The sequence below is a fragment of the Panonychus citri genome, unplaced genomic scaffold (genome assembly GCF_014898815.1).
Source record: "Panonychus citri isolate SS breed McGregor unplaced genomic scaffold, ASM1489881v1 Contig00003, whole genome shotgun sequence".
Classification (NCBI taxonomy): Eukaryota; Metazoa; Arthropoda; class Arachnida; order Trombidiformes; family Tetranychidae; genus Panonychus; species Panonychus citri.
The window spans coordinates 160683-175994 of NW_026515408.1; the positions used below are offsets into that span (position 1 = coordinate 160683).

General features: G+C 33.5%; 4 protein-coding genes across 5 annotated transcripts; all 4 read left to right on the forward strand.

Moving 5' to 3' along the window:
• Positions 1 to 44: 44 nt before the first annotated feature.
• On the forward strand, positions 45 to 2451 carry LOC128388111 (poly(A) polymerase type 3-like). Its single transcript, XM_053347473.1, has 3 exons — positions 45 to 1013; positions 1112 to 1573; positions 1696 to 2451. Exons 1-3 carry the CDS (start codon positions 308 to 310, stop codon positions 2202 to 2204), a joined length of 1677 nt encoding a protein of 558 aa, XP_053203448.1. The 5' UTR covers positions 45 to 307; the 3' UTR covers positions 2205 to 2451.
• Positions 2452 to 2691: 240 nt separating this feature from the next.
• Positions 2692 to 5869, forward strand: LOC128388101 (kinesin-like protein KIF23). Its single transcript, XM_053347461.1, has 6 exons — positions 2692 to 2846; positions 2939 to 3266; positions 3358 to 4331; positions 4464 to 4625; positions 4733 to 4835; positions 4900 to 5869. The coding sequence occupies exons 2-6, from the start codon at positions 2945 to 2947 to the stop codon at positions 5388 to 5390; spliced, it is 2052 nt and encodes a 683-aa protein (XP_053203436.1). The 5' UTR covers positions 2692 to 2846; positions 2939 to 2944; the 3' UTR covers positions 5391 to 5869.
• A 73-nt stretch (positions 5870 to 5942) lies between these two features.
• LOC128388120 (SPRY domain-containing SOCS box protein 3-like) lies at positions 5943 to 8681 on the forward strand. 2 transcript variants are annotated; one of them, XM_053347489.1, is made up of 6 exons: positions 5943 to 6082; positions 6196 to 6318; positions 6537 to 6931; positions 7101 to 7223; positions 7487 to 7533; positions 8274 to 8441. In XM_053347489.1, the coding sequence occupies exons 1-6, from the start codon at positions 6020 to 6022 to the stop codon at positions 8291 to 8293; spliced, it is 771 nt and encodes a 256-aa protein (XP_053203464.1). In that variant the 5' UTR covers positions 5943 to 6019; the 3' UTR covers positions 8294 to 8441. The 2 variants fall into 2 exon arrangements, with proteins under 2 accessions (XP_053203464.1, XP_053203457.1); XM_053347482.1 differs by lacking the exons at positions 7101 to 7223; positions 7487 to 7533 and having other exon boundaries at positions 8274 to 8681.
• Positions 8682 to 9872: 1191 nt separating this feature from the next.
• LOC128388135 (oxidative stress-induced growth inhibitor 1-like) lies at positions 9873 to 15139 on the forward strand. The gene is made up of 2 exons (XM_053347501.1): positions 9873 to 10702; positions 11351 to 15139. The coding sequence occupies exon 2, from the start codon at positions 11585 to 11587 to the stop codon at positions 13055 to 13057; it is 1473 nt and encodes a 490-aa protein (XP_053203476.1). The 5' UTR covers positions 9873 to 10702; positions 11351 to 11584; the 3' UTR covers positions 13058 to 15139.
• Positions 15140 to 15312: the final 173 nt, after the last annotated feature.

Sequence of the window (15312 nt, forward strand, 5' to 3'; positions counted from 1 at the left end):
TGGCGCATGCGCAAAAGAGATTCGGTTAATCTGTTTAATTTTGTTTCTCTTTCAGCTGATTAATGATTAAACCTTTTGTTTTTTTTTAATCTTAATCATTAATGTTTTGACCCTCTAATCAACTGGTCCAAGTTTTCTTACCTTCTAATTGTTTGCCTGTGTTGGTCTCTTCTATTTCTTATACATTCATCTTAATTTACCTCTGTTTCCAATCCCTTCAAGTTAATCATCTTCTTTGGGTCTTCATCTCATTTGAGTTTATTTTTTTTTTGTTCTTTCATCCTCTTAGTTTGTGTGTTTATCCATCATGAACAATTCAGTTGGTTCCACTACCTGTTTCGGTGTTACAGCTCCTCTTAGTACTGCACCACCAACTGATCTGGACCTTCAGTTGACTACTAAATTGATTGAATGTCTTGAAATGTTTGACACATTTGAATCAGATGATTCAATGCAACACCGGATGGTTGTTCTTAGCCAGATGAATGATCTTGTACAAAAATGGATACGAGAAATAAGTGAACAGAAATTAGCTGGTAATGAGGCAGCCCAACGAATGTCTGGTAAAATTTTTACCTTTGGTTCATTTCGACTTGGTGTCAATACCAAGGGTGCTGATATAGATACTCTCTTGGTTGCCCCACGTCACATTGATCGAGCTGATTTTTTTAAATCTTTTGCCACTGAACTTGAAACTCTTCCAAAAGTTGAATACATTAGGAAAATAGAAGATGCTTTTGTGCCCGTTATCAAAACCAAGATTGAAGGAATTGAATTTGATATTCTTTTTGCTCGTTTAGCTTTAAAAAATATACCCGATGATCAAGATTTGAAGAATAATGAACTTCTTCGAAATTTGAAACAAGAATGTGTTCGATCTCTCAACGGTTGCCGCGTAACCGATGACATCCTTTCCCTGGTTCCAAATCATGAAGCCTTCAGACTCAGTTTACGAGCTATCAAATTATGGGCTAAACGACGTGGTGTCTATTCCAATGCTCTTGGATATTTAGGTAATTATAATTAATGAACTAAATCGGTTTCTCATTCTCTCTCTCTCTCTCTCTACATTTGACTGTTTATTAACTTTTCTTTTCATTTGATTACTCAGGTGGTGTTTCTTGGGCTATGCTTGTCGCTCGTACCTGTCAACTATATCCGCTTGCATGTGCTGCAACCGTTGTACAGAAATTTTTCTTAATCTTCAGTAAATGGCCTTGGCCTAAACCTGTTCTACTTCGAGCTTTGGAAGAAGACAGAGCAAATTTAGGATTCCCGGTCTGGGATCCGCGAGTTAACGTTACCGATAGGTATCACCTGATGCCCATTATTACCCCTTCATATCCACAGCAAAATTCAACTTTTAACGTCACCCAATCAACTAAAACAATCATGATTGAAGAGTTTATCCACGCTCATGCAATTTGTAATAAAATTGTCAAGGGACACGCTGAATGGAAAGATCTTTTCCAAGAGAATAATTTCTTCAGCAAATATCGACATTTTCTCATCATTATAGTGGAATCAAAGCCCGAATGGCTCGGACTTATTGAATCTAAAATTCGTGTTCTAGGTAAATATATTTATCCAAAATATCCTTTGATCCTCTTAATGATGATACAATATTTTATGTAAAATCGATAATCTAAATTGTCATATTTCTAATCGTTACATTTTTCTCGTACATTCTTACAGTATCATACCTGGAACGTCATAGATGTATTAAATTAGCCCATGTTAATCCAAATTCATACCAACAAGAAACACAAGATACACTAGATACTAAATTGACGCAGGAATCGCAAGAAACACAAGAAACAAGCGAAACATTAGAAACACCAACAGACGAAAACAATGAACCAGATACCTATTGGTTCATTGGATTACATTGTGACAAATCTGAAGGAAGCAACATCGATCTGACAGCCGATTTACGACAATTCCTTAACACCGTACGACAATCGGCTGCAAATAAAATGACTACCGAATATAAAATTGAATTTAAATATGTAAGAAAACGGGATCTTGTCAATTACCTTCCCGCTCATGTATTAAAATCCGAAACTAATGCAACAACAACAACAACAACACCAGTTAAACGTAAACTGGAAGATGAAGATGACGATAGCAAACGCGCTAAACAAAAGACTGAACCAAATGCAGAAATCACCACAGGATCCACACCACCTCAAGTAACTGCATAAATCAATCGACACCTCGAATCAACTAAAATCACAAAAACAACAAGAAAAACACCCAAAAATATGTATTTCTTTTTCCTCTCTATCCTCTTTTTTTTGATAATCCTTAATTGTAATTTTGTAATTTCTCTTACTTTTGTTTTTTTTTCGATTTCACATTATTGTCTTGTAAAACCTATTTATCCACTTTAATCCACTCAATCTTGTAATAATCGAAAAAGAAAAAAAAATAAAAAACTTTTCACCCCAATTGACCTTTCTCTTGATTAGTATCAACGGATTATCATTGAGAGAAAAAATAATCTAATTAGTTTAAAAATGAATTAAACTGATTAAAGAATTGGATTAACCGAATTAGATATTTTCTGGTTAACCAAAAAACGGATTAAAAGGATTAACTCTCTAAATGGATTAGAAGAAAAAACTTATGGATAAATTTGAATCATCGACAATTTAAATTAACAATTAAAAGAGAAAAATTTTCCCTCTAATTTTATTTTAATTCTCAGGTGGAGTGAGTGTTGATTGTCCTTTGATTAGTCGATGAAAAAGAGATTACAGTTAATCACAATTAAGTAAATTCAATTTGGATTAATCAATGTGACAATTTTTTTGTTCATTTCTAAAAGACAACTTATTCAATTGGTAAGTCAATTTTTTGCTCAATTGTTAAATTGAATTATTATGGATCTTAATTGTTGATTGTTTCTCTTTTTAATTGTGATTTTGTTTTGAAGATTCCAATGATCCAAACAGGTAGAACACCAATGAAAAAACCGCCGCCGGCAATTAAACCAAAGCCGAAATTAATTCCAATCGGTAACAGCAATGGCACCAAAGATCCCGTCGAGGTTTATTGTAGATTGAGGCCAATTAAAAACGCTGCTGATTGTGTTTGTATCAAAAGGCTAAACAACAACACACTACAATTAATGTCGTTCGGTAATAATAAGATCGAATCCTTTTACACCTTCAAGTATGTTTTTCCCGAGACGACGAACCAGAAGGAACTATTTGATCGAGTTGGACTGCCGCTCATCGAGAATCTGGTCAATGGTAAAAATAGTAAGTGTCAGACTTTGGGCGTTTTCTCTTGATTCTTTTTGTTGATTGGTGTTTTTCTTTATATTGTTTCTTTGATTCGATTGAAATTCAGGCCTTTTATTCACCTATGGAATCACTTCTTCGGGCAAGACATTTACAGTTACTGGTAGTTCGCAAGAATGTGGAATTTTACCTCGAACTTTGGACGTTCTATTCAATTCGATTGAGGGTAACATGGCGCGGAAGTTTATATTCAAAGCTGATGAGCAAAATGGCTTCAAGATTCAATCGACACCCGATGCGCTCTTAGAGTGGCAACGAGAGAAACAAGTCTCTCGAACTCCTTCGTCTTTGGCCGCTACACCTAAAGTTAGAAAGCGAGAAGTTGATGACCTTAAAGAATGGGAGAATCGAGAACGCGATGAGACTCTGGTTGACATTGAGGTTAAGGGGAACGCTTTTGCCGTTTTCATTTCTTATGTTGAAATTTACAACAATTACATTTACGATCTTCTCGACGATGAAGCGATGGTCGATCCGTTCAAGACTCAACAGCCTCGATCAAAGGTTTTACGCGAAGACAAAAAACGTCGGGTTTTTGTCCACAATGCAACCGAAATCGAGGTGAGCTCATCTGATGAAGCCTTCGACCTGTTTGTCAAGGGTATTAGGCGACGACGAATGGCCCATACAGCACTAAACACCGAATCGAGCCGATCTCATTCCGTTTTCAATATTCGAGTGGTTCAAGCTCCAACCGACGCTGAAGGTGAAGTCATTTTAGACGATAAATTTATGACCGTTAGTCAATTGTCTCTAGTTGATCTCGCCGGTAGTGAGCGCTCTCAACGCACTCAAACCACAGGGGAAAGACTACGAGAAGCGGGTAACATCAATAACTCCCTAATGGCCCTAAGAACGTGCATTGACCTGCTGCGAGAGAATCAAAAATACGGAACCAATAAGATTGTCCCTTATCGAGACAATAAACTGACCCATCTATTCAAAAGCTACTTCGAGGGCGAAGGTAAAATCAAGATGATCATTTGCGTTAATCCAGGAGCAGAAGATTTCGATGAAACTTTGGTACGTGTTACAAACAATAACCTTCTCAGGTCGAAAGTGTTTTCCCTTAAACCTTTTCCTTTTTCTCTTAAAGTTAATTGTTTGATATTCTTTCATATCCGTTCCGTCCCCTTTTCCCGCCGCTTCTCGTAGCATGTGATGAAATTCGCGGAGACAACACAAGAAGTGCTTATCAATCGCGCAACTGACCTACCCTTCCACTTGAGGGTATCACATCCTTACATGTCTAGATTCATCTCGTTCCCGCGTTTAGACAACAATGAAATGGTCGGACCCTCGTTACCGGTGTTTGATGTAAGTCCAAAGAGAAAATAACAAAAGTCGAGGTCATAAATGTGACCCGATCTTTGTCGTCTTTCGGAAATTGTCTCCTAAATGTTTCTTTTCTTTTTACCAAACAGAAAATCGACTGGAAAGATTCATCAGCTCTAAATAATCTGATCACTGTTTTGGAACAACGGAAACAGAATGAGCTTCGTCACCATGAGCGTTTACGCCAAGAATGTGAGTTCGATTTGTACGGTAGAAAAAAAAAGAAGTTCTAATCAACTTTTTTCTCTTTTGATAGATTTACTTTTTCGCGAAAAATTAGCCACCAATGAGAGCGAAAGTATGTTGAATAAACAGCAACTCAACGTTCTCAGGAATGACCTGGAAGTCCGAGAGAATCAGCTCAAAGAATTGGAAACAAAGTGTAGTTCCTATGAGAATATAAGAGATGAATGTGATCGAAAAATTCAATATTTGGAAAAGAATTTGAAAGAGAAAGAATTGAAACTGGAGAATAAAATTCGCGCTCTCAACTATGCGAACGTCGAACAAGAAAGAAACAAAATCCAACTGGAAGAAAGACTAGAAAAGGAGAAAGAAAGACTTAAACGAGTGTTCAATCGAGTTTTGGAAGAGAAAAAGTCGCAACTCGAACGTCAATTGTGTCTCACCAATGAGAAGATGCTTTTGGTGAGAGACATTCTAACGGCAAATAATTCGGATTGGGGATTTTTCCGAGATTATCTTGAGAATCTTTATCCATCCGCTAATCATCATGTTCTTACCTAATCATCATCATTCTCATCATATTCTTTTGTAAATAATCTCGAAGGAAGGAAGAAGAGAAAAGAAAAATCAAAGAGAAAAAGAGAAAAACCCCAAAAGAAAAAAAAGAAAAACAGACAAAGAAGAAAAAAAGAAAAAAGAAAGAAAAAGGTGAAAGAGAAAATCGAACAACAATATTTGGCTTCAGTTCTCTTTCTTTCTCTCTGTCTGTCTCTTGTCTGCTCTCTTTTTCTCTTCTTTCCTTTTCATTTCCCTCTCTTCTTTTATCTTCATCTTCCTTTATTTCTCTCTCTCTCTCTTCTCACTTTGACCTATGGATGATGAGAGTTACCAAGATGTTAAATTGTGTTGAGCGGTTTATTGATTAGCGGTTCGATCATCAGTTCACTTATGGTCGCCAATCAATTTCAATTTTTATTCTTTTCTCCTTTCATCTTGTATTCATTTCTGTTGTTCAAATTAAACCGAATTTCTTTAATTGATTAAGTTAATCATTCCCTGTTATTCGATTCATTCCCTGGTTACCCTGATTTGATTTTCTGTGTTTCCACCATCTTCACAATTAACATTATCGAGAGATTCATTTCGCTCAGTGAATTTGTTTCTTTTTTTCGCAACACTTTGGACTCTCAATGGATTCTATGTTTTGTAGGCCTGATCATTGGACATGGAGCAGTAAGGCGAAATCTCGTGAGGTAATTTAATTGTCTTGTCTCTTAATTGTGAATATGTGTTTATCTCTGAATCTTTTTTCGCATTTAATTTTTGTGTTTGGGAAATTTGATTGATTTTCTTTTTGTGTGATTAGGTGAAGATATTTGGTAAAGAAAGACGGAGAATTATTTTCCACCCTCACTGGAGTAATGGAACCGCTGGGGTCAGAGGTAATAGGATTCTTAATAGTGGTCACCAAGAGTGTATTTATTGGGAGGTAAGAGGTCAAATTGTGAATTTACTTTCCCACCAGAAATTAATTAGTGGAAATGTCAACAGTCAGTTGGTCTCTTTTGAGGAACAAAAGATTAACCAGAAGATTCTCCTTAGTAACAGACCATAACAGTACATTGACTTTCTTCATTATGTAACCCTTTCTATTTAATTCGATTTTTTCTTATTCTCTTTTTTTTCCTTCAATTAATTAAATTCTAGGTTCGTTTACCAGACAGAGTATTTGGAACTAGTATGATGTTTGGAATTGGAACTTCTAAGACTCGACTTCAAGCCAATATGTTTACTAATCTTTTAGGTGAAGATGATCAATCTTGGGGATTATCTCATAAAGGTTACATATGGCACAATGGGGAATCTCGTAAATTTTGTAAACCTTTTCGTGAAAATGTGAAAACAACCATCGGATTATTGTACGATTCGTGCCAAGGAACCTTAACCTATTACAAAGATGGGGTTAAATTGGGTGTAGCATTTCGAGGACTTAATCAAGTGTCATCTTCACTTTATCCTTTAGTTTCATCAACCGCAGCCAAAACTGTCATGATTTTGTGTAACCTTAAAGTGGCCTATTATTGTTCAACATTGAAAGAAAGGTAAGAACCGTTTTGATAACAATTATCGACACTTGAAACAATCAATTGAATATTCCAGTAACCGATTTCCAATAAGTGACAAAGATTTATATATCTACTCCCTCTATCCATCTCTCTATCAACCGTTAACTCAAACCTAAAAATTTTACGACTTAATTGTTGTTGAAAGGTTTCCCTTATGCCAAATGACAATTCCGATGACAGAGAGAGAGAAAGAAAATCAAACATATGATATGAAAAGAGTGGGAGGAAGTGGAAAGAAAAACAAAAAATCTATTCCATTAATATCAAGGTAACCATGGTTTCGATTGTTAATATTTCTATGGTTGTCTCGAGTTTTTAGCAAAATTGAAAAGCAAATGTTCACATAAAAGTGAGCAAATGCAAATGTAATGACGATGATGATGTCGGATAAAAATGAACTCAAGAAGGAAAGAGCTTACCTTTCGTGTGTATGATCCATAAAGTCCAAAAATCTAATGTGTACCGATCATATTATTATTTTTTCTTGATCGAATACAATATTATCTTATTTCTCCCTCTCCTTCAAAAAAGGAAGAAGGAGCAGAAAGAGGATGATCAAGATCCAGATGATGAAAAAGGTGAGACAGATGGTTAATCACAATGGGCACGAGACGAGGGACAAACTCGAAGCCGATGTGATCCGTTTGTTAAGCGCAGTAACAATAAGGCCAAACAAATGAAAGTGAAGCGATAAAAAAAGGCATCAAAATCATTTACTGTGACTCGTGGCCTTTTATTATCATAACAATTATAATCGATATTTTTATATTCGAAAATAATTTTTCCCCACAAATTCCTGTGGATAATCTTCTCTTTATCCTTGATCAATTTTCTAACAGTAATTAATTATATTCTCTATTTTGGATTTACCATCAGATGCTTTTGTTTTTGTTCCTCTTTCTCTCTCTGTCTATTCTCAAGGTTAACCATGAGAACGAGTTTTCCTCTCTCACCTTTCGCCCTGTGAACATTTACCTTTGCCCTCGTGTTTCTTTGACCTTGGGCACATTTAATTGTCTATGGTTAACTTTACTGTTGAAGATAATTATCTTCACGCTTTTGTGGGTCAATTTAATTCTAACCTTTAACCAGCAACTTTTTGTTTGTTTGATTCTGTTGGTTGATTAAGAGCATCTGATATGTACATCAAATTGTTACGATGATTGATTAATTGTTCATCAAACTTAACACTGTTGATTGTTTTTGCTCTTAGATTATTCAATGTTAATCAATTTACATCTAAATCAACAATCTAAATGATTGTTTAATTGTTAATCTCAATTCTAATTTTTCATTTAATTTCTTTTCTCACCTTCAGATGTCGATATGTTATCTTGAAAAATTTAACTCGATCTCAGGACATTGAGCAATTACCATTACCATTTAAATTGCGAGATTATCTTAATCATCCATTAGATACTAGTATTAATCATGATGGACAATCAACTTCATCAACTTTAATTGAAGAGGATTCTGTTGATATTGAGATGGATGAACCTAAACAATCAAGAGATATTAATGAAAGTCTATTGGTTAAAATTTATCCAATTCCTGATCAATGGTCACCTAAACAATTAAAAGATCACCAACTTTTTATTAATTAATTTCTAATTATTACCTGGCAATCTTCATGTAACCAACCTAATTGTACAAATTATCGACTCAAACAATTAATGGATCTCATTGAAATTCTTAATTGCAAAAGAAAGCTTAATCCAAAGAAAAATTCATCAAAAATCAATTTAAATCATTCCAATCATCGTCATCACCATTTGTTAATTATTCACCAACAAATTAATCATTTTCTCACCAATTGACAAAATTACAAAGTGGAACAATTAATAATTTAATTAACTTTATAAATTTATTTTCAACTAACCACTTAACACTAATCCAATTTAAAAAACATTCCCCCCTTAACAATTAATATTTATCATCACAATTACCAATTATTACTAATCATTATTAATTATAAGACAATTGTATCAATAATTGTCCTTCATTAACTTAAATCATTCACCAGAATCATGATTTAAACACAATTAAGGTAAAAGAAAACGATTAAGAAATTACTCTTAATCATCAAGTATATTAATATCAGTTGATTTAATTTATTTAGATGATTAAAGATAATCAATTTCTTAATTAATATTGGATGAGGTGGAAAACTAGTCAAGTAAAATCATCTCAATTACATTGAATAATCAAGAAAATGATTAATCAATTACTTTAACCCCAATAATCAATTTTTATAATTTATATATAATTACAATTAATCAATTACAATACCTTCAACCCTTTAACAATTAACCAAATTAATTATTGTATACGAAACAAAATTAATCAATTTCTTGTGCAAAGAAATGAAAACCGAAAACTTTGTGTAATAAACTAACAATTAAAATCCAACAATTAAAACTATTAAAATTATTAATTATTCCAATTGATTGCAAAGAACAACGAAATCAACGGAAATGAATTAAACTTAAGTGCCTCTCAATCACTGATTTAAGTTGTAATTCTGATGATTAGTAAATTGATTAACTTTAATCGTTACAATCAAATTAAATCTCAAGTCTAAAAACTCCTAAACGAAAAATGTAACTAAGTTATTAGTAAAATTACTAATTAATTAGTTAATTATTCTTATGCTTTGATAAGATAATGAAATAGATTATTAAATCATAACAATCAAGAACAATTAGAAACAATTTAGGTGCAACAATTAACAATTAATCCAGTAAATCACGTTACAGTTGAGATTATGAGAGATTAAGATTAGTAATGTATGACTGTTGATTGTTATTACTTTAGATTATGTAATTAAATCAAATTAAATAATTCCATTGAATATTAAATTGGAAACCTTGACAATCAATTAATTGTTCACATCGATTTTTGATTCGTCTCAATGGAAAAGCAAAAACCAGGACAACATAAAGATGACAAAGGAAAATGATTTGTTATGTTTACCTTGAGAAATTGATTTAATCTCGTTAATTAATTTGTTTATAATTTTGATTTTGTGACAATTAACCTTATCAACAATCGGTGATTCTATTAAGCACAATTAAATCCGGTTAAATTATCTCAAATAATCACCAATGTGATAAAACAAATCAACTTCTTTGTGAATATCAACAAACAGGAGGCCCAATGGTAAATTTAACCCTCCGAATGGTATAAACATGAAACAATCAGTTAATTACTGAAATAATCATTAAGTTAACAACACCACTATTACCATGGACAATTAATTAATCATCTCAACAACTAATCAAATTTGATTTGGATCTTTTTCTGTGTCTTGTTTACAAAGGAAGAAAAATTTTCTATTCTCTTTGGTTTTCCCTCGCCCTTATCAGAGTCTTAATGTTAATCGTTCCTGTTGTTGTTGATGGTGAATTTTGATCTCTATTAATTAAGAATAAACAATCAACAATTAAGTGATTGCTACATCTCGTGTTGCCTTTTCCAATTGATCAGAATTTTCCATTTTCTCTTAAAGTCACTTTGCCTTTATGTTTACAATCTCATGGATCAAGAGAGTATTTGAATTAAGTGATCACCAGTTTCGCCATTTCTCCGAATTACTCTGTTGATTTGAAATTCTCTTCGATTAATAGAACAAATAATATTTATGATTCAATCTGTTCCAAGGTTAAGGGTACATGTAAACCTAAATTGTCCCACAATTCTGGAGAACATTAAATAGAAAAGAAGAGAACAACTTGTAACGACTCCAAGGTAAGAAGATTCTGTGATCATCCAACCTCCTTAATCCTTCCTCATCTTCCAACATTCTAATCTTTATCTCATCTCTAATTTTCTTTATCCTTTTCCATTTTCTTCCCCTACAACCAAAACATCTTCATAAATTAATTGCAAATTTCCCCTTTTTCTCAAACAAGTGAGAATAGAATAATTTTCCATCAATTCTCTAATCTCTAATCTCTTCCATCATCTATTTCATTCAGTGTTTATAAACATGATGGTAATTTCTATCAAATTAACCCTTCCTGAAATTCCCAAAACTGATTAACTAACCTTGAATTCTCCATGTAACATCTTTAAATCATCATAGAAACAGTTGATTATCTGTTAGCTGAGTAGTTCTATTGACTTATTAAAATCATGATGCGTGTTTATTTACCATTAAATCTATAGACATTTTCACTTATCAATTTTTCCATAGACTTTTTATCTCTGTGTATCCCCTTTTCTCTCTCACTCTCTCACTCACTCTCTCTCTCTCTATCTCTCTCTCTGCACCTTCTCACTCGATTATCTACTTAATTGTCTTCTTATTTCCACCACTCATTCTCTTCTCAACTCTCATCACCTTCTTCTGATGGTAAACAAATACAATATATTCTATTCTATTCTGTCTTCTAGTGTCACCAGCATTTGGATCATCAACCAAACGATTTAACCAACAGTTTATTTCTGCCATTGGAACAATTAATCATCGGTTACTGACAACATCACATTCCTATTAATTTACCTGTTCTTTTTTTCTTGGGTTTTCCATTTATTCTGTTTGTCATTTTCATCTGGAGGATATAAACACACATACACTCAAATCGAAATCTTTCAAAATTCAAATTCTATTATTGATCATCTTTAACCATGAGACCAATTAACTTAGCTGATTGTCAAGAGACTAAGGAGTTTGTCATAATTGGCAATGGTCCATCAGCGATTACTTTAAGCTACCTTTTAGCCGGTAATTGGCCTTATTATAAGCCAAGTGAACCTCATCCCAATATTGAGTTAAATGCTCGTTTAACTTCACCAAGTGATTCTGAAACATTTAGTGATCAACTCGATTTATCGACAATACCTTTAGTAAAACGTGACTTACAATATTTATCTAATGGTTTACCAGGTCGTTCTCGTAATCCAGTGTCCATTTTGTTTGATGCCTTACAACATCCTGATGCAGATATTGGTTCTGACATTCCGACAGCTCTTTCTTGGTCATTCCATCCAGAGAAATCAGTTTCCCATCTTGTCCTTGGTTCAGGTCCACCCGGTGGTTCTTGGCAAAAAATGAAAGATTGTAATAATACCTTAACCATTAGCCTCGGAACATGGATGCAATTACCCAATTTAAATATAAGACAATGGTCTTGTGATACTAAAAGAGAGTCTCGAGTCCCTTTGGGTCGAGTTGCCAAATATTATCGTGATTATGTTAAATGTCAAGATCTTGAGAAATATTTTCTCAATAATAGTCAAGTTACACGTTTGGAATACAACGAGGATGATGCCCTTTGGAAGGTTTCGGTAATGGAAGAGAAAGTTGGACATTTCACCATCTCAACCCCTCGGGTGGTTCTTGCCACTGGAGTCAATGAGAAGCCAAATAAATTGGGTATCAAGGGGGAATCTTTTCCCTTTGTCATTAAATCACTGACAGAATTTGAGAAGGTTTTGTCCAACTTGGATCGAACAGTTTGTAATGATCCCGTTTTGATTGTTGGTGCTGGTCTGTCAGCAGCTGACGCTGTTATTACCGCTCGATTTGAGGGCATACCAGTTTATCATGCATTCCGGCGGCATCCTGATGATCCCACTCTTATATTCAATCAATTACCTGGAAACATGTATCCCGAATACCATAAAGTTCATCAGAAAATGAAAGGAAAAAGTCTATCAACCGATTATAAAGCTTTCCCTATGCACTGTATCAGTGAGATTCGAGCCAATCGAACTGTTGTTCTAACTAACCTTATCGGTGCTGAATACAATGGCCTAGGTGATTCAACTCGAACAACTCTTCAGGTCTCTTATATCCTTGCGCTAATTGGACGACGGGCTAATCTTGATTTTATTTACCCAAAACGATTGCGATCCCAATTGCTGCAACATCCAACTCAACCATTCCACAGTCGAAACAATCCAATTGCGATTAATCCCTTTACACATGAGTGTTTGAACGTTGAGAAACTTTACGCCATGGGACCGCTAGTCGGTGATAATTTTGTTCGTTTCGTTCAAGGAGGTGCATTGGCCATTGCAAATCATTTCTGGTCATCGTCACCAGCCCCAATTTCACCATCATCGTCTTCATCTGAAGATTCACCGGATGATCCTTGAAAAGGGAGCCATTGACTGTGAGTGAGATTGGAAATTCAGAGTAAACTCAGAACAGAAAGTGCAGAAAAGAGACAAAAGTTCTGGGAAAATGTCGCAATTTTTTTTATCAATTAATCACTTGGATTTGTAGACTTGAACTGGAAAAAAAAATTTGAGCAATCAAAATGAAGCCAATTCTTTGTGTTCAGATTTTCATCTTCAATGGTGTGAAACACTCATCACGACGAGGACAAGTAAATTAAGCCTAAACTGGTCACACAATCAAATTTTACCAAAGTGCATACCCTACAATTAGTTGATTTGAAAACAGCCAATCGAGATTCACAATTGAATTTGGATCAATTCTCAACTTGAATCATTCCAGGAAAACTGCTCAATTTTTTCATCTCAATTCAAAACACTTAAACTACAAACTTACAAGATACTGAGACACAAAAGCCAAACAAATGTAAAGGAAACCCGAAAGACAATAGACAGCAATTATTAGCTGCATCATAATTAAATCAACGATAGTTTAGTAAATCATTAAATTGCCAAAGAAAAGACAGGAACCAAAGCTAAAATGAGAATTGGGATCTATTTGTTATGCAATTTAACTTTGAACTCGATGGTATTTTCCTTTATGGAGAAACCCAAATATCTTTAATCTTAATCTCTTGATCCTTCTAATCAAATTTGTCTTCAATGTGAAAGAGGGAGAGAGAAAGAGAGCTGAAGATAACGGAAATATTAAAGAAAAAGGAAGATGACAAGAGACCCGAGTTGACAAATTGGTAGAAAAAGTTTTCCAATTGAGTTGGATTACCGTTTATCGGACGTTAATCAACAAGTGTAAGATGAAAATCTTGATTGTTGGATATCTAATCTTACCAAAGAATCAACATCAATTACTATCACCATAATTCATCTCGTCTTCATCTAAACATCATTTCCTTTAATATTGCTGACAAATTGATTAATCAATTGAAACCTTAAAAAATTGACATCAATCAATCAGATGATTCACTCGATTCCATTTCTAACCATCTATCATCCAACCAGTTATCTTTAATCAACAACAATTAAACACAAGTGAAAGTTTAATAATCACTGTCAAATCCAATGGAGGAAAAGAAAAGACTTTGGAACAACAATCAACATAGAAAAGTTAATCAACTTAATTAGAGTGAATCACCTGTTGTAGTGAAAGTATTGATTCCCTTGGAGTATTTAATTTTCAATTAATTTCAAAGTTTTTTTTTTAATTAGTTGATCATTTTTGAAGTAAATTGGCTGATGAACAATTAATGAACTTAAAATAATATTTGATAGTTTACAATATTTTTCGAGTTGTTTTTAAAGAGGAAAAGCGAGAAGAGTTAATAACTGTGATTGACTGGTTACAATTAACTAACAATTAGATTTTTCTTTGTTCTCCTCTACAATTTTTTTAACAATCGGATTTTAATCAACTTCATATCGTTAATTGTTACATTCATGGACTTTGTCATTGGATCAAAGAGTCGCTTCTCTCTCTCTCGAGTGAAATGTCTTCATCATCAACAATTTAAAAGTTTCCATTAACTAACAATATTTAGATCTTGGCTCAATAACAACCGTTAATTTCCTGTGACAATTATGCCAACTTTAATTAGCTACGAGAATCTAATCAACATCATCGCACAAACAAAGTTAAAAATATGAATTAAACACAATCAATTCAGGTCAAGGTGATTAATCAACAAGGAGTGTAAATGGAGAGATTTTTTTTTCTCGACTCACAATTAAGAGAAGCCAAAGAAAGAGGATTTAACTGTTATAATTACAATCGAATTTATTTTTTCCTTTATTTTTTAATCACTGTTACAATCTAATACTCGTTTCCACTAAAACTTTATGATTTAAATGAAATTATTTGCCCTGTGTTTTGAATTTTAATTGTTGAATTGCAAAGTTTTCAAATATTTTTTATCAACTGTTAATTTGATTGTTTTGTTTAATCGTTACCACCAATAAGTCATTTGATGTAAATTAAATGATCGAAATTGTTAAATTTGATCTAAAGCACAATACGAAAATAAAATTGACAATTGACTCTCCAAATCATTTATCTTTGTATCTGAACAATTTGTTGATTGTATTCGCGTCTTTCTATTAACCTTGATTTGGTTTAACTTTCCATCGATTGCTAAATTAGATTAGGGAAAAGTATGTTAATTGATTTTCCTTATCATGATCGATAAATCTGATTACAGGTTTGAGACTGAAGTCCGATT